The following is a 19,768-nucleotide window of genomic DNA, read 5'->3' on the forward strand; positions in this document are numbered from 1 at the left end:
TTCATTCGTAATCCTGAAGTCCATTTTAATCCACGTGCACAGTCCAATCATTCTTCTGCTCACACCTCTTCGGTGTCTTCCCCCTGGTCTTAGAACAGAGTCCACAATGATGTCTGACCTGACCCTGCCCGCTCACCATTTCAGTCTGGCTCACGCCCCTTATCCCTTGACCGGCTTGCCTCAGCCATCCCGTCCTATCGGGTCAGGAAGCACACCAGGCTCTCTGCTTTGGAGGCTGTCCACATGCAGCTCCCTCCACCTGGACTGCTCTGTTGAGCCCTATGACTAGCTAAATCCAGTCCCAACTTTAGCTCTTTTATAAATATCAGTTCTTCTCAGGAGGGCTTCCCTGTTAACCTCAGGTTGAGTTCTCTTGTGCCAAGCTCTCCCATCACTCTTGTCATTAATTGTTTAAAATCCAGACTCCCTATTAGAATATAAATCTCACAGAGGCAGGACAAAGTCTGTTTGGTTCTCCAGGGTCCCTATACATCTGGCCCTAGGCCTGACTCATGGAGAGGATGAGCCATCCTGGTTTGCCTAGAGTTCTAATCCTAATTTGAACCCAAAATATCCTGTGTCCTGGCAAACCTCTCAGTCCTGAATAGAAGAGCATGGTTGGTCACCATAAATTGTGCACCTCAAGAATATCTATTGCATGACAAGCAAGCATTCCCCTTAAGAGTGTCACAGGAAAGACAGAATGAAAAAGGCGCACACACACACACACACACACAATTGATAAAACCCAACAGTATAAAATTACTCAAAATGGTTCTCTGCAATATGAATCACCAGACTGTTACTTCATAAAAGTTTAGAGAAACAAAGTTAATTCTTATAGAAGCCAAGTTGTAGAGTACAATCTTTGGAAACTATTGCTCTACGCTTCAATCTGCAAGTTGTTGCTTAGTACTCCTCCAAGTGATTTTAAATATCATGAAGAAAAAAATAAAACAAACAAAAAACAAAACAAGAAACAAAACCAAACAGAAAACACTTGCAAACAGAAAATACATCTGGTTGCTGGTCAATTCAATTTTAAATTTCTGTTGCCAATATAAAGAAGTTCAAATTATTTTTCCCCCATGTACCCCTATATTTTGAATCTTTGTGAAAGATTTATAGGGTTTTAGAAGTCAAACCGAACTGGGCCTGAGGAATGTTGTTGAGTAATCCTGATATACACATAAAAAATTTACATATTTATACTTATATATAAAATTTTTAGTATTATGGAATGCAAGTAAATCTATATTTCTGTTACTTATTTATAGTTATTTACATGCTTGTTTAATGTGTATTTATTTGCACATAACTGTATTTACTTATTTACACTCACATCACCACACACCTTACTATCTTTCCCTTGCACATAATCCATCAAAGATAAATCATTTTTTTTAAGATGTCCTCACTCTTAGTGACTCCTTGTGTTTACACCTGAGCACAGGGAAGGCCTAGTAGCAGTTCTGCCAGCTGAGGCTGCTGGCACCTGTTGTTACAAGTTCCACATGGTACTCACCTGGTCACACAGAAATCCACGGGTCAGTGAGGACAGGTGAAACTTGAGGCTGGTTTCAATTCAAACTTGAACTCCAGAGATAACTTGTCTGTAGGAAAAAAAAAAGAAGAAGTGTACAAAGATTTCTTTTGAGGCCTTTTATAGGGCATAATACAGCTGCTGGATGGAAAGGCCACACCACTCACTTTTCTTTTTTGTATTTATTGTACTGACTGAACGTGTAATTGTTGGCTATGACTGGATTTTCCTGATTCCTATCCAGCCATCTGCTCTCCAAGTGGGAGAAAGCGGCTTCATGCGGTGTGCATTCATTCGCCTTGCTGAACTCATCTGGCTGGATAGTGATTTTTTTGTGACTCCAGACGCTTTTAATACGGCTTGTCACTCAGGGGCGCTAAAAGTGACTCAGCTAACCTTTAAGTTTATTCAGGGCTTTGAAGATTGTAAGACCCTAGAGCAGGGTTTCCAAACCTCGGCACTACTGATAATGCTTTGTCACGGGTGCTGTTCAGTGCGTTGTAGGATGTCCAGCAGCACCCGTGGCCTCCACACACTAGATGCCAGTAGCAGCCCTTCCCATTTGTAACAACCAAAACAATGCCTCCACACACTAATGCCAGTAGCAGCCCCTCCCATTTGTAACAACCAAAACAATGCCTCCATACGTGACTAAAAGTCCCCTAGGGGGCAAAGTCACACCGGGGAAAGGTGATGGGGAGAGGGGGAGCTCTGAGGAGGGGACGGCGGCGCCCAGAGCTAGGAGGAAACGGAGGCTATGGGTCAACCAGAGGGATAAGCCTGAGGCCCCAGGGGTCGAAACGCGGCTCGCGGGAAAGGGGGAGGAACGCCGGAGCCTGTGACGGGGGTGCCCCAGACCCATGTCCCTCCCTAGACTCCTACAGGAGCCCCGGGACTGCCCGCCGCTCACAGAGTCCTGACCCTCGCACTAAGGCCGAACGTACCACGTGAACCCAGTCCCCCGCGGAGAAAACTTTACACACAGCGCAGTGAGCCACCCCGCGACTCCTTCTTCGGCACCCCCCCGGCGCTTCCGCTTCCGGTCTCGGGCAGTAGCCAGGGGCTTCAGTTTCCGGTGCCTAGCAGCCGCGGACAGCGGGGCATTGCGGGGCTCTGGGTTAAGGCGGCGGGCGGGGCGGCGGCCTCGCACCCAAGCCTCCGACGAGGTGTTCTCGTTCGCTTAGTGAGTGCAAGGCTGGGCCGTGGGCTGGGTCAGCGCCAGCGACTGAGACCCACTCTAGGGGCGGGGCTGTGGAATGGTACCAGCTTGTGGGCGGAACCAAACTCAGAGGGCAGGGTTGTGGGCGGACACCCGTTTCTTGACGGGACTGAGGGCGGGGCTGTGGCTGGGTACCGGATCTGGGGGGCGGTGCTAGAGTCTCAGCCTGAAGGTGGGCAGAGACTAGGCCCAGGGGCGGGGATAAGGCGGGGGTGGGGCTTGGGTAGGCGGGCAGGAGAGTGGGAGAAAATCAGCTCCAGGGACGTGGATGAAGACGGGGCTTTCCGTGGATTCCCCAGGCTGTACAGGTAGACGGATGCTAAACAAACAACTCTTCTTCAAGGCTTTCCCCATGCTCGCGGAGCCTCACACAGCCCAGTTAAGCGATATGCTCATATTTAGGATTTTTTTTTTCTTGTTTTTACTGATGTTCTTAAATTTTTTTAAAAAATTGGATCATATATTCACCTTTCTCTTTAACTTGCTGTCACAAGCCGGTAGATAGGGATCTAACGCTATTTTTTAAAAATGTTTTTTTGTGGGGGAGGGGGCTAGGTCATAGATACACATATAGGGAATCTTCAAACAGTGGTAGTCAGTAGAATATTCTCACTCCCATACCGTCTCCCGGTCCTTTCTCCCAAAGATAAACATCGTTTTCTCCTCAGTCCTTCCAGGTACAGTGTGTATATGTATGTATGTGTGTATGTACGTACAGGCCCAAGAGGGATGCCCCCCAGCAGAAAATGAAGCTGGTAAATTGTCTCATTCATTTGGATCTACTGAAAAGAGATTTAAATTTATGCTGGAGAGGATGAACCAGTGATGAATTGATAGAAATAAAACAAAGAAACAAGAGAATTTTACCATTTAAAAAATCCAAAGAAAAAAGTGAGAAAGAGAATGTATTTATAAAATCTGGATCAAAAATAAAATAAAATAAAATAAAATCTGGACCAGACTCATTATGTCATAAAATGGTAAACATCTATGTAATAAAGCAATAGACACTGACTTTCGATTTATCCTAATTTATTATATAATTATATTGGGGGAGGGGAATTATGTTTTAAAATAGCAAGAGAACTACATGCTAATTTTTTCAGAGAAGAAGGTAATTAGAAAATATCAAAAGCTGAAAAATGAAAAAGCTGTATAAGGAGCTAATTTAGAAATACAGAATTACAACCAGAAAAACAAATAAGTTGTTTGTGGGAGTCAGAATAAAGACTAGGGGATGTAGCTTTTCATAAGGCTTAAGATATTATTTGAGATATATGTGTATAGACACACATACACACACAGAAACCTGAATTTTTATTCCAAAGGGATCATCAAACTCTAGGAAGAATTTATTTTAAAAAAAGTTCACTTTGCAAAAATAGATTTTAAGAACCGCAGACTTCAAGCATTAAAAAAAAAAAAAAAAAAAAGCTATAATCACCCTGGTGGAAAAAGGAATAGGCATTACATTCCACAATACATGACCAGCATTTTATGTACATTACTCCTGAGTATTTTCACGGAAACCCATAAGGAAATGCTATTATCTATCTCCATTTTACAGACGAAGAAATCAATGGAAGCATATTGCTAAAATGTTCATATTTCATTGAAATTTTCAACATATCATTTTATTTCAAAATCATTTATTGAACTTTATTTTCATTAATAAAATATCTCATTCTAGCAAATAATCAAACAGTAAGTAGAAAACAGTTTAATAAAACTACAGTTTTCTTTTGATATAGTTAAATATATCAATCACTTTATTATTTTTTTGGCTTTCTGCCTCACATCTAGGAAGGTACTTCCTATCCTAGAGGTTTACTAGAAAACTTTACTAAATATTTAAGAATCAGAAACCATGTAATGCAAGCTTCCTGAACATACACACAAAAAATCCATTATAACAAAATATTTGATGCAAAAATATTAAATTATTAATGAACTAATATCAATACAAATCATAATTAGGCAAGATTTTTCTATAGAGTAACAAATATTTACACTTTAGAAGTTTAGAAAGGTAATCTATGACACTAGTTAATGTATGTAAGAAGAATTTTTCCAGTCTCACTAAGTGCCAGGAAATCATTTGAGAAAATGCATTGCAGCATTATTAAAAATAACAGAGATGGAAACAACCTAAATGCACATTAATGGATGAAAGAATAAGGAAAATGGGGCATATACATACAATGGAATATTATTTAGCCTTAAGAAGGAAGGAAGGACTTCCCTGGCAGCCAATGGTTAAGACTCCATGCTTCCAATGGAGGGGGTGTGGGTTCGATCCCTAGTTGGGGAACTAAGATCCCACGTGCTGCACAGCGCAGCCATAAATAAATAAATAAACCGGAAGGAAATCCTGTTATATGCTACAACATGCATGAACCTTGAGGACGTAATGCTAAGTGAAGTAAGTCAATACAGAAAAACAAATATTGCATGATTCCACTTAAATGAGGTACCTAAAGTAGTCAAACATAAAAACAAATTAGAAAGGTGATTTCCAAGAGATGAGGTAAGGGGAGCTGGGGAATTATTTGGTGGGTGTACAGTTTCAGTCATGCACAATGGAGGGTGGGCAGTTTTCTGAGGATCTGTTGCACAATAGTGTGCATGTGGTTGAAAATATTGTAAAAACACTTGTAAATTGTTAGCAGGGTGAATTTTATGTTGTGTTTTTTTGTCTGCCACAATAAAATAAATTTGAGAAAATATAATACCCATCCTAATATGTAACTCAAAGAATGGAATGATCTTACTCAATCAATATGGAAAATATTAAAAGGGCATTAAACACCTAAAGAAAAAAAAGGAATAAACCCCACTTGATCATGGTGTATGATCCTTTTAATGTGCTGTTGGATTCTGTTTGCTAGTATTTTGTTGAGGATTTTTGCATCTATGTTCATCAGTGATATTGGCCTGTAGTTTTCTTTCTTAGTGACATCTTTGTCTGGTTTTAGTATCAAGGTGATGGTGGCCTCGTAGAATGAGTTTGGGAGTGTTCCTCCCTCTGCTATATTTTGGAAGAGTTTGGGAAGGATAGGTGTTAGCTCTTCTCTAAATGTTTGATAGAATTCGCCTGTGAAGCCATCTGGTCCTGGGCTTTTGTTTGTTGGAAGATTTTTAATCACAGTTTCAATTTCAGTGCTTGTGATTGGTCTGTTCATATTTTCTATTTCTTCCTGGTTCAGTCTCGGCAGGTTGTGCATTTCTAAGAATTTGTCCATTTCTTCCAGGTTGTCCATTTTATTGGCATAGAGGAGAGTGGGAGGGACAAGTTAGGAGTATGGGATTAACAGATACAAACTACTATACATAAAATAGATAAGCAACAAGGATTTACTATATAGCACAGGTAACTGTATTCAGTATTTTTAATAACCTGTAACAGAATATAATCTGCAAAAAATCCCTGAATTACTATGCTGTATGCCCCAAACTAACATAATATTTTAAATCAATTATACTTCATTGAACAAATTAAAAAATCATTTAGTATATGCTTTGTGTCTTTGGTTTTGGTGGACTTCAAATTTTGGTAAATATGGTTTAGTTAAGTGCACATAATCATACAGCACTGATAACTATAAAGAAGGTGTTAGTGTACAGAGCATCTGTCAATGTTTAAACAATAATGAAACTGAAGAAACACTCTTGAAACAGTTTTTTAAAATTTTATACATGGTTAATTTTGTCAACCTCATACAATCTCAGTAAAATGTCTGGTGTGTGACACTTCTCTTTGCTTTTTTTAGACTCTATTCTGTAGTGGTGTGATAACACTGCTTCATTTTTTCCTTTTTTTTCCCCCGGCTTTACCGAGGTATGATTGAAAAATAAAAATTAAACATATTTAGGTTGCACAGCATGAAGGTTTTTTTTTATGATGTACAAAAATGCTGATTTAATATACTTATTAAGTGACTACCACAATCATGTTAACACATCCATCCCTTCACATAATTTCCATTTGAGTGTGTGTGTGTGTGTTTGTGTGTGGTGAGAACACTTAAGATCTACTCTCTTAGCAGATTTCAAGTATGTAGTAAAATATTGTTAAATATAGTCACCATGCCATACATGAGATCCCCAGAACTTATTCTTACAGCTCTCACAACTGAGAGCTATCTTACAACTGACAGGTTGTACTGTTTGACCAACATCTCACCACTTCCACCACCCCAGCCCCTATAAGCACAGTTCTATTCCCTGGTTCTATGAATTTGATTTTCTTAGCTTCCATGCATAAGTGAGATCATACAGTATTTGACTTTCTATGTTTGGCATACTTCAATAAGCATAATGTCCTTCAGGTCCATCCTTGTGGTCACAAATAGCAGGATCTCTTGCTTTTTATGGCTGAAGAATATTCCTTTTTGTGTGTGCATATTATAAATATTTTGTAAGTATATACATACACCACATTTTCTGTATTCTTTCATCTGTTGACAGGCACTTTAGTTGTTCCCGTACCTTTTCTATTGTGAATAATACTGCAATAAACGTGTGTATGTATATACCTAATCAAGATGTTGATTTCACTAACTTTGTGTATATACCCAGAGATGGAACTACCGGATCATATGGTAATTCTATTTTAATCACTATTAGTATTAACTTTTTGAGGATACTCCATACCATTTCCATCATGGCTGTACCAATATTCATTAGCATCAAGCATGTACAAAGGTTCCCTTTTCTCCGCATCCTCATCTACGCTTGATGGCTTTTGTTTTTTGATAATAGTTGTCCTAACAAACATGTAGTGATAGCTCGTGGTTTTGATTTGTTGATGATTACTGATGTTGAGCATCTTTCATATACCTGGTGGTCTTGTTCTCCTGATCATAAACTCTCTTATTTACAGTTGAGAAGTTTATCACCAGGGGAGGTTCCACACCAGTTCAAGATACAGCCTCTTATGTCTAGTTAACAGTTTTTCATGTCAATCCTTCCTGATTAAGGGATTGCAATTCTCTTACTTCTGCTATAAGAAGGTAATTCAGGTTCATTATTTTGGCATGCCACACTTGATTTAATTGAGAAAAATGTGATATAAAGTAATTAAATGCCTCTGGGACTTTTCTTATATGTAAATTGGGATAATAATTGATCCTACCTAACAGGACTATTCTAAGAAAGTTTTTTTTTAAATTATTTGAATTGCTTAAATCAGTGGATCTCAGTTCCAGTTGATCAATACATTTACGCGTGGTTATTCTAAAACACATGGATACCCTGGACTCAACTGAGAACCAATTTCAGGATCTTTACACATAAGTTTCTAGCCGCTCCGTGGCATGTGGGATCTTCCCGGACCGGGGCACGAATCCGTGTTCCCTGCATCGGCAAGCGGACTCTCAACCACTGCGCCACCAGGGAAGCCCTGAGGTGTATTTTTTAAAAATGTTTTCATTTTCCTGAGTACGAATGAACACCAAGACTCTAACTTTATGTCCTCTTTTGTGATTGAGTAGGCTGATTATAAGTATGGATGAGGAAGTGAACAGTTAAAGTCAAATCCAGGAATACGGTGAACAGAGAGATCTACCCTGAAGTGTAATGTGTCACTTCTCTCTCTGACCTTTGCCTGTGATCTCAGCCACCTACCCTTCCTATGATCGATTCAGCAAATGCTACCTACTGCCCTCCCCTGTGTCTTCCAGAAAACTCTAAAGGGAAGGGCATGGCAAGCAGGGAGTCTCTGCCAGGACTAACCAGGAGCTGACATGACTGTTTGGGGTGGCAGGGGGAGGGCTGCCCAGATCCTCTGTGTCTGGAGTCAATCTGTCCAGACTGACTGGCTGCAAATCTGACTTCAACACCTTCCAACTCATGTCCTGGTACAAGTTACAGAAAATGCTGTGCTTCTTTCCTCTTATTTGAATAATAATGATGTGTGTCCACTTAAAATTTGGGAGAGATTATGCAGATGAAATCAAACAAGATACATAAAACTAATACCTAGAGCCTGGCACTTAGGAAGCCCTCAATAACAGGACATGATGTAATAGTTAATATCAACCTCTTCCTCCTCATCCTCATCACTGCTTCCATGATCATTTGAAGTGCTTAGGGGGAAATTTAGGGACACATTTGCTGCTACTGTTGGGGAGATGCCAGCCAGAGCCATAACCAGTGACAGGGGAAGCACAACACTGAATGAGAGTTCTCACACCCCAACCAGAACCAAATACATAAACTTCCTAGGGCTCTATTTCAAAATTTTGCATATTGGTGCCCTCTTGTCTTTCTATCCCAAATGTCATGTTTGAATTCTGAGTAAGAAATAATGCTCCCAATGGTCTTCTTCAGTCACCATCTCCCCTCAGCACTTACTGGGCTGGGCTGCATCTCTGCTGGAGCATGACCAAGGAGCACAGAGATTCACTGCCCCTCTCCTGCCTGCTGTGTGATGAAGTCTCAGGGTCCGTCCTCAGGTCTGGCAGGAAGACAAGCTCAGGCTGGGACCTTCTGATGCCAGTGCCCACAAATGGAGGAGACACAGGTGTGGAGCCACAGTGTTAGAACTGGCAAACTGAAGGGCAGGAGGCACTGGCCAGTTATTTACAATGGTATGACCTTAGGGCTCAATGCACCAAGTTCATAATTAGCCAGATCGTCCATGTTGCCCCAATCTCTGGAGACTTGCTAATATTAATGGAACAAGAAAAGGAGGAAAGTGAATATCCTGGGAAGGATCTGTGTCTCTCTTCTCCTCAGGAGGAAGTTCTCCTGTACTCTTTGTTTCTTACTTCCAAGTGTAAGATCTTAACATAAAATTCAGACTTTTTTTTCAAATTTAACCACTCAATGTGTGATTTTTATATATGTAAATCCCCTGTATTAATCATGAAATCTATGCAGCATTAGGTTTTCTATACCAAGAATGAGATACCCTTTCTATTTTCTCAGTTAATATTTGTTTCTTATTTTCATTTCCTTGGCCCTTGCTTGGGTTGCCATTTAATATGGTGGAGATTTACAGGTTTCTTCTGCTAATTTGTGTTTTCATTTCTAAGCTTTTTGTCTAATTGAATTACATTGGCATATTAGAAAACTATCAATATTTACTTATTATTTGGTAACTGATACTTTACTTAAATACTGAGAAGGCCTCCCAGAAGTGACTTCCCAACATTTCTTCCACATTCTCGTTACTGGAAGTGAGTCTTTATGTATATCTCATACTCAGTGGGAGGGAAATACACAAAGCAATAAAAACCAGGAGTTGGGATCAGTGAGAGCATCTCAGATACTGCCCACCACACAGGCCTCATCCTCTATAAGGATTTTGTGCTCCAAGCAATTCAGGACTCAAGTCCTGCCCATCTGCATTCATGCATATCCCCAACCACCATGATCTCAACAAAAATTCCCTGGACACAAACTAGAATATAGGTAGAACTTCCTCTCCACTGGGTACTTCTGCACATCCCACTCTACTGCTTCAGGTCATGCAGTCTCAAGTAGACCTCCTGGTTTCTGATGCACTAGGAGAGCCCCTCCATCAACATCAGGACAATCTGCAGCCATTCCATGGACAAATTTAACATAAGTTCCCAGTATTTCTGACTTTTTCTAACTAGAGGGGAATCAACTCACTCAAGAATATATTTCCTTCAGATTTCTTTGTGTTCTCAGATCTTGAAGACTTTAATAACATATTAGACACCTCAGTGTGGGATCTGACACCATGAAGACAATTCTCCCACCTTACACCTGTTAGACTGGCTATTACCCAAAAGCCAAAGAAAACAAATGCTGGCAATGATGTGTAGAAAAGGTGAATCCAGAGGCACTGTTGATGGGAATGTATATCCACTGTGGACAACCGTATGGAAATTCCTCAAAAATTTTAAATAGAACTGACATATGATACAGCAATTGAACTTCTGGGTATGTATGTTGAAAGGCGATGACAAAACTATCTCGAAGAGATAACTGCATTGCATGTTCATTACAGCATCTTCCACAACAGAAAAAGATGGAAACAACCTAGTGGCCATTGATGAATGAAGGGATAAAGAAATGTGATATACTAATAGTACATACAATGCAATATTATTCAGCCGGGGGAAAGAAGGAAATCCTGCCATTTGCTACAATATGGATGAAACTTGAAGGCATTATACTAAGTGAAATAAATCAGACAAACAAGTACTGTGTTATCTCTCTTACATGAGGAATCTAAAAATATTGAACTCATCAAAGCAGAGTAGATGGTGGTTGCCTGGGGCTGAGGGGTGATGGGAATGGGGAGATGTTGGTTAGAGTTGTAAGATGAAACAGATTCCAACGATGTAATGTACATCATGGTGGCAATAGGTAACACCATGGTGTTTTGTACTTGAAACTTACTGTGGGAGTGAAGTTAATGTTCACACCCTAACAACAACAAAAACAAAATGCTAGTTATGTGAGGTGAAGGATGGGTAACTAACCTTCTTTTGGTAAACATGTCACAATAGATACATGTATCAGAACAGCACATTGTACACCTTAAACTTACACAATGTTATATGTCAATTATGTCTCAATAACGCTGGGAAAAAACACAAAAAACGCTACTCTATTTTTTTTTTTTTTTTTTTTTTTTTTTTTTTTTTTTTGTGGTATGCGGGCCTCTCACTGTTGTGGCCTCTCCCGTTGCGGAGCACAGGCTCCGGACGCGCAGGCTCAGCAGCCATGGCTCACGGGCCCAGCCGCTCCGCGGCATATGGGATCCTCCCAGACCGGGGCACGAACCCGTATCCCCTGCATCGGCAGGCGGACTCTCAACCACTGCGCCACCAGGGAGGCCCAACGCTACTCTATTTTTGTTGGGAAACAGGTGCATCTACCTCTAGAAGAATGTCTGTAGTTATATTCACCACTGTTCCAGAAGAATTAATGGAATGGGATAACAGCCAGAAAAGAGGACATGAAATGGTTTGTTCGGAAAAAGCTGTCCTGAATGACAAGGTGAAATGTAAGTCTAAATTATCCCATTTTATAGTCATTAGGCAACATTTTAAAACTAAATCATTTTCACATTGTTTTTTAATCATTTAAATTCACCCAATCTTGTCTTGCAAGTGCATTTATTACCATTTTACCAATAGTGAACATATGGAAAGGCATTTCATGAATTCGTAGAAAATCTAAGATTAATACTCAAGTGTGTATATTCTATTATAATATTTTCAGATTTAAAAATCCCTATGTTCATTTATCTTTGAAATTTTTATTTATTTTTATTTTTATTTTTTTAGCCTCTGCACATATCTTTCTTTTTTTTGTAACATCTTTATTGGAGTATAATTGCTTTACATTGTTGTGTTAGTTTCTGCTGTTTAACAAAGTGAATCAGCTATACATATACATATATCCCAATATCCTCTGTCTCTTGCATCTCCCTCCCACCCTCCCTATCTCACCCCTCTAGGTGGTCACAAAGCACCGAACTGATCTCCCTGTGCTATGCGGCTGCTTCCCACTAGCTATCTATTTTACATTTGGTAGTGTATATATGTCCATGCCACTCTCTCACTTCGTCCCAGCTTACACTTCCCCCTCCCTGTGTCCTCAGAAAGAGAATTACCATATGACCCAGCAATGCCGCTTACTGGGCATATACCCTGAGAAAGCCGTAATTCAAAAAGACTCATGTACCACAATGTTCATTGCAGCACTATTTACAATAGCCAGGACGTGGAAGCAATCTTTGAAAAATTTAAGAAGGTGCTATGTGAAAATAAGAGCTAGTAAATTCAGCAGAACATACTGGAAATTAAACCATGCACACAGAAAAAAGCAACATTCCTTTGGCCCTTTCCAAGGTTTCTTGGCTATATTTTAAGCTGGCATAAATGGATATAAAATATAATATTTTAAGATATATATTTATATAATATTTTAGAAATATTAATAATTTTAATGAGCAATATCTTTTCCCACTAAATAATTGTAATTCTCTTCTATCACGTGCATTCCCTTCTTTAATATCTAAGTTTGCCATAAATGCAGTACTTGTTTATCCTCAGTTGGAAAATGCAAAGCAATAAAGCTAGTTATGGAAAGCTTTCAGAAAGCCAAGATAACTATCACAAAAATGATGTGTGACATCTCTAAGGAATATTGGAAAACCATCTTGTAGAAAACAAAAGGAGCCCAAAGACTGAGTTACCCTAACTGAAGACAGTGAAGCATGGTGAAGTGCTAATAACCAGGCTGATACTAGTTAAAGGAAAGACCTCCCCATTCTGACAACATGATCCTTTGCAATCCTATAGTAATGTAAAAGAAGATAAATTTATTGTGATGCTTGGGTGATTTAATGGTCCTCAGGCATCATTAGATCCACAATGCAATAGGAAAAATAATACCAATGCCTATTTTCCAGTTGCATACCCATGCCTAAGACGTATTATTGACAACCACCCATCTTACCTGTGCACATTTTGTAATCATGCAATTGCAGGCACCTCACAACATACTTTTATAACTTGTGCTACAGTATCAGTCAAGATTCAGTCAAAAAAAAAAAGAAGCCAATTAGTTATTTTAATGAAGAACATTTAATATAGAGAGTTAGTTAAAGCATTATTGAGAGGCTGAAAGGCAAGAAAGAACAAAGTGGTAACATAGTAATCATAACTGAAGAAAGAAGCTACTCCACCAAGGGCTTGAGGGGTATAAAGGGATCAGTTGAGCTTTTACGGCACTAAGGCTTTTACAGACCACTGTTGAAAATATGTACGATGACCACAAGATGGAACATAGAGCAGTGATTTCAAGCACTCCACCCCAAAGCAAAGCCCATGCGTATGATGTAGAGAAGCTATGTGAAGAAAATAATCAGAAATAATGGGGAAGGGCTTCCCTGGTGGTGCAGTGGTTGAGAGTCCGCCTGCCGATGCAGGGGACATGGGTTCGTGCCCCGGTCCGGGAAGATCACACATGCCGCGGAGCGGCTAGGCCCGTGAGCCATGGCTGCTGAGCCTGCGCATCCGGAGCCTGTGCTCCGCAACGGGAGAGGCCACAGCAGTGAGAGGCCCGCGTACCGTAAAAAAAGAAAAAAAAAAAAGAAAGAAATAATGGGGAAAACACATTGCCTGTTACTATAGTAGGCTCTTCATATCTTCCCCCTTTGACCTCTGATCTCTTTCAGATCTTGGGCGTTTGTCCATGAGCAGTTAGGACACAAGGCATGCAGGTCACCTTTGAGTGAAAGATCTAACTGGGATCAGTAGTTCTCAACCTTGGCCACACACTAGAACCACCTGAGTGGTTTTTTAAATCCTCATGCTCAGACCACACCCAAGTCCAGTTAGATCAGAATATCTGGTGGTGAGACCCAGTGGTCAGTATTTTTAAGCTTCCCAGATGATTTCGATAAAAGCCAAGGTTGAGAAGCAGTGATATGCATCCTCACACATAGCTGTATTCACAGATTGAAAAATAGAATTTATTATGGAGAATACATAAGAGCTGTGGAAAACTTGTAAATTTTCAATATATTAAAGGGAAATTAGTCATTTTTGAGGATGCTGGGGCTACCAAAGATAAACTATAGAATTTCCATAGATGTAACGAAATTCAGTCAAGGAGTAATTATGACACCCAAAGGATCCTAGAATTCTCCCCCAGTCACATTAAACCATAAAGAGAAGCAATATCCAGGTGTTAAGCTAGGAGAGGCATGAAGGTCATAAGAGCTACAAAAATGATGTGATGAGAGAGGTAGAATTTTCAGGTCTAGATGTTAATTTTGCTACATTTGCTAACCCACACTCCAAATGGATGACACAGATACTAAGATTAGAAAGTTTTGCTGAGGAACCTCCACATGGCCTTTTTGATGTCTCTGTTCCTCAGACTGTAGATGAAGGGGTTCAGCATGGGAGTGACCACAGTGTACACTACCGAGGCCACTGTATCCTTCCTGGGAGATTGTGAGATGGCTGAGCTGAGGTACACACCAAGGCTTGTTCCATAAAATATGCAAACAACTGCCAGGTGAGAGCCACAGGTGGAGAAGGCTTTATACATTCGACCTGATGAGGGGACTCTTAGAATGGACAAAAGAATTTTATAGTAAGAGAAAAAGATCCCTGAGAAAAGGAGAAAAGCATAGGTGGCACCAAAAAAATACAGGACTATGTTATTGGTGAGAGTGTCAGAACAGGCAAGCTTGAGGAGTTGAGAAGGGTCACAGAAGAAATTAGAAATTTCCAGATTCTTAAAGCAGGCAACTTGTAACACAATCAAATTGTGCACCTGGGAGTCCAAAAAGCTAACAAAAAATGACACCAAAACTAAAAAGCAACAGAGGCGTGGGTTCATGATGATCTGGTAGCGCAGTGGGTGACAGATGGCCACAAACCTGTCATAAGCCATTGCAGTCAGAAGCATACCATCCATACACACAAAAAGGATAAAAAAAGACATCTGTGTCAGGCAGGCTTCATAGGAGATGACTCTGCTATGAGTTTGGATGTTCACAATCACCTTGGGGACAGTGGTGGAGATGAAACTGATGTCAACCAAGGACAGGTTGGAGAGGAAGAAGTACATGGGGGTGTGAAGGTGGGGGTCAGAGGTAACAGCCAGGATGATGAGCAGGTTCCCCAATATGGTGACCAGGTACAAGGACAGGAACAGGATAAAGAGCAAAGGCTGCAGTTCTGGATCATCTGAGAGGCCTGTGAGGAAGAATTCTGAAACACCTGTTACATTTCCAGTTCTCTGTAGCTTGGACACCTTTGGAAAAAGAAAAGACGGCTGGAAAAAAAAGGAAACAAGTAAATGGGCATGCGGCACTGTGTCCATATTTTGGATTCAAGCAATTCATTTCTAAGATCATACACCTCAGCACCTTCAGCAATATTTCTCAGTGTGACAAATTCTATCTGCTTAGAACTGTTTCCTCATCGGTTTCTGTGTTTTTCACCTCTGTCTGTTCACTCTTTCTTTATAAAACTTCACTGAAAAGTGAACGGGAACAAGAACATTAGAGGTAATACATTCATGATCTCAGTTAAATACAACCTACTTTAGAAATAATACAGAATGCGAAATTCCCTTCCCTCTTTATGAAAAAATATAATTTGAATTTAAGAAATTAAGCCATAAAAAGAAATTAAGCCATAGATATATAAATCTTATTTTACTCAAATAAAATTCTAGATATTTCTTTTATTTAGAATATTTATAAGTCTCTATGAAATGAGGGAGTGTGTCATCTGGATTCTAAATTTAAAATGAAGGTCCATAATCAGAAAACATTTTTATGTGATATTCAGAGTTTTATCATTGGTTTCTCTGTCTTCCTTCCTTCATGAAATAAGTAATTACTCAAATGTCAGGGTTGTGTTTTAAAAGTTATTAAGTATATACTTCATATCTTTGACTTTGGTGGACTTCAAATTTTGATCAGTGTGGTTTATTTAAGTACACATGATCAATCATACAGCATTGGTGACTTGGAATGTGGTGTTACTGTATAGAGCATTGTGAATGATTAAACGGTAATGAAATTTAAGAAACCCTCTTGAAATTTTTTGTTTTATACAAGGTTATTTGTTTCAACCCAATACCATGTTGGTAAAATGTCTGATGTGTGAGACCACTTTACTTTTTGTGGACTCTATTCTGTGCTGGGATAGTACTAGTAGGATAATACTACTTCATTGTTTTCCTTTTTTTCAATTTATTGAAGTATGATTGACAAAATTGTATATATTTGGGTTATGCAACATGAAGGGTTTTAAAAGATGTTCAAAATGATGATTTAATACACATAGATATTGGGAATGATTACCAAAATCAAGTTAATTAACATGTCTGTCACCTCACATAGTTTCTACTTGTGTGTGTGTGTAGTAACAGTTAAGCAGATCTCTCTTAGCAGATTTCAAAACTACAATACAGAATTATTAACAAGTCATCAGGCTGTATATTAGATCCCCAGAACTTATTCATTTTATAACTGAAAGTTTGTACCCTTTGACCAACATCTCCCCACTTTCTCTACCACCTCCTCCTCACAACTACAGTTCTAATCTGTGGTTTTCAGAATTTGATTTTCTTAGCTTGCAAACATAAGTGAGATCATACAGTATCTGACTATGTCTGGTGTATGTATTTCAATAAGCATAATATTCTCCAGGTCCATCCAAGTTGTCACAAATGGCAGGATTTCCTTCTTTTTATGGCTGAATAATATCCCTTTGTTAATATATACACGCCACAGTTTCTTTCAAGAAAATGAAGAGTACAAGAGTTCCGTTAAACTCCACATCCTCATCAACATTTGTTATGTTTTTTTTCAATAATAGCCATCCTAACAGATGTAAGGTGATATTTGATTTAGGTTTTGACTTGTGTTTCCTGATACTAACTGATGTTGAGCACTTTTTCATATACCTGGTGGTCTTGTTCTCATCATAAACCCTCCTATTTATGGAGGGTTTAGGAGTTCAGCACCAGGGAAGGTCCCACAGCCAGGTCTGAACCCAGCCTTCTGATGTAGATGCAGTAGATTTTTATGTCAATTCTTCCTGATACAGGGATTGCAATTCCTTGTCTTCTCCTACCTGAAGATAACTCAGTTTAATTATTTTGGCATGTCACACTACGACTTAATCTAGAATTATTCAAAATAAGTACTGTAAACACAGTTGGGCAGTTTCCTTATCTATGAAATTATGATAATAATTGAAACTACCTAGTAGGAGTATTGGAAGAATTTTTTAAATTATTAATATTGCTTAGACCAATGGTTTTCATCTCCAGTTTATTGGTAATTTACGTGTGCTTATTTTAAAACTCACAGGTACCCTGGTCTCAGCCTAGGACCTATTTCAGGATCTCTACATGTGCATTTCTTGGTCACCCTAATGTCAAGCTGGACTTGATAAATACCACTTAGAATATGGCCTAACACTTATAAAGATTTCCATTAATATTACCTATTATTAGTCGCATCAATAACCAACACCTATTTTTAAATATAAACATTTAATAATATTTCCTTCAGATCTCAGCTTTTATAGAGATTTGAATATTTACTCATAAAAAGGGACTTTCTTGGTATCTAGCTCAATCCCATTCCTCTATATAACTGTCCCCCAAAAGCAACCATTGTCATGAAGTTGATGGGTATATTTCCCTGTCAGTGCTTCTGTAATGTCAATATTCATTTATGTATCTAAACTGCATTCTTAAAGTCTTCCCTAAACAGAATATTACACATATTTCCTCTGAAATGTGCTTGTTTACCACAACTTTGTGGTTAAGTCTCTTTGTGAAGTACATACAATTACTTCAAACATTTACCCAATGCACATTATTGCATAAGGGAAAACATCATTTACTTTATAAATTTATATTTATACATATAAATATAAATTTAACAAATTTATATTTCACATATATTTAAAATGTAACAATATAATATAATGTATTTTCACTATCTATTAAATAAATATTTAATTTACATTACATCTTTTATAGTATATTATTATTTATATCACTTTCTTCTTACAACAATCCTATGAAAATTCTGTACCTCGCTCATATGGTATCATACAAATGAGAATTTGTATATAATATAAGAGTGGTGGCTAGTTGTGCAGTTTCTAAGAATTGATGCATGTTCAGTTTTACTAATGTTGTCTGTATTTGTTTCAATGCAAATATCATTTTCTATCAACCACATTATCACTTGTTAAGATATCATTTGAAAATATTCCTGAGGTCTATCTTGTGACAATGTCATGATATCTGCACATGACATTTTCATCTTATATAGGAAATTGTTTCAACCTTAGATTTCAAAACTGGACTGCACAACATGACTATTTATAGAAAATCCTATAATCCATCATATTAGTGCCATTCTGGCCCCTGTGAACTACTGGTGCATTCCTGTAATTCACAGATAGACTCACTGAACCAAAGAGGATGAATCAATTCTTCTACCTTCATTTCACATTCTGAGCCAACAAACTAGGTTAGAAAAGAAACGCTATTTAGCTACAGTGGAGATGACTGAGAACTGGTGCAGGAATAAGCAAATCAAGGATTGAGTCCTGGATTTTTCACCCCATGTATGTGGAGTGTGTATAAATTTCTCCCCCTCTCTATGCTTCTCTACCTTCCTGGAAAAAAGGTCTAATAGCCAGCACTACACCATGTGTGGCACTTAAGGGATGTTTGTAACTTATAAATATTGGGTCATTTTTATAAAGAATGTCAATCATTATTGGGATAGTATGTTTACTAATTAAATATAATCCCCCAAATTTAATAATGTTTTATGGATTATATGGCAGAAAAGATTGAAGTCTTTCCTGGCTCAGGGCACTGGAGCATGGAAAGATATGAAATCCTAAAATGTGTCTCAGCCCATGCATTAAGATGTGTCGTTCCCTCCATTTCTGACTCTTTTTTCCCCATACTTATGAAAATTTCTGCAATGGCTTTTCAATGATTGAATCCTGCATATGCTATTAAATGAAAAGAAAATATGTCCCTTAGAAAGTCCATGACATAGACAGAGACAAGCACTATTTTATCTTCTCTCTATTCCTATGCGACATTCTGAAATAGATGAAAACACCAGCATGAATGGTCCACTGTGTGGAAGCTATATTGCCCACACGGTTTATTCAAGACTTAACTGTTTTCTTTTTTTTTTTAATCCTTGGTGGCTCTTCTGTGCCAACAAGGTGTAGGCTCTGGGGAATCAGAAATAAATGAGCCTCAGTCATTTCTTTTCATCCATGAAGAATGTACTTGTATAAGATAAAAAAAAATGTCCTGGTAGGGAAACCATAACATCAGATCAACAGATATTTAAATCTAATGACACGATCATTAGCTTTATCATTATTAGTAACAAAATATCAAAAATGTATTTTGTCCTTTCTTTATGCATCCATCACATAGCTATTGCATAGAGGGCAACCATTATTTTTTTAGTACTGATTCAGTGGGTATGAATC

General features: G+C 38.6%; 1 protein-coding gene across 1 annotated transcript; it reads right to left on the reverse strand.

Moving 5' to 3' along the window:
- Positions 1-14,579: 14,579 nt before the first annotated feature.
- LOC307051140 (olfactory receptor 7E24-like) lies at positions 14,580-15,574 on the reverse strand (the record flags this gene model as incomplete). The annotated part of the gene is given in 2 exon segments (XM_079701484.1): positions 14,580-15,502; positions 15,505-15,574. Coding segments are annotated over 2 exon segments (993 nt in total).
- Between the last annotated feature and the right edge of the window lie 4,194 nt (positions 15,575-19,768).

The sequence above is a fragment of the Hyperoodon ampullatus genome (genome assembly GCF_949752795.1).
Source record: "Hyperoodon ampullatus genome assembly, chromosome: 4".
Taxonomy (NCBI): Eukaryota; Metazoa; Chordata; class Mammalia; order Artiodactyla; family Ziphiidae; genus Hyperoodon; species Hyperoodon ampullatus.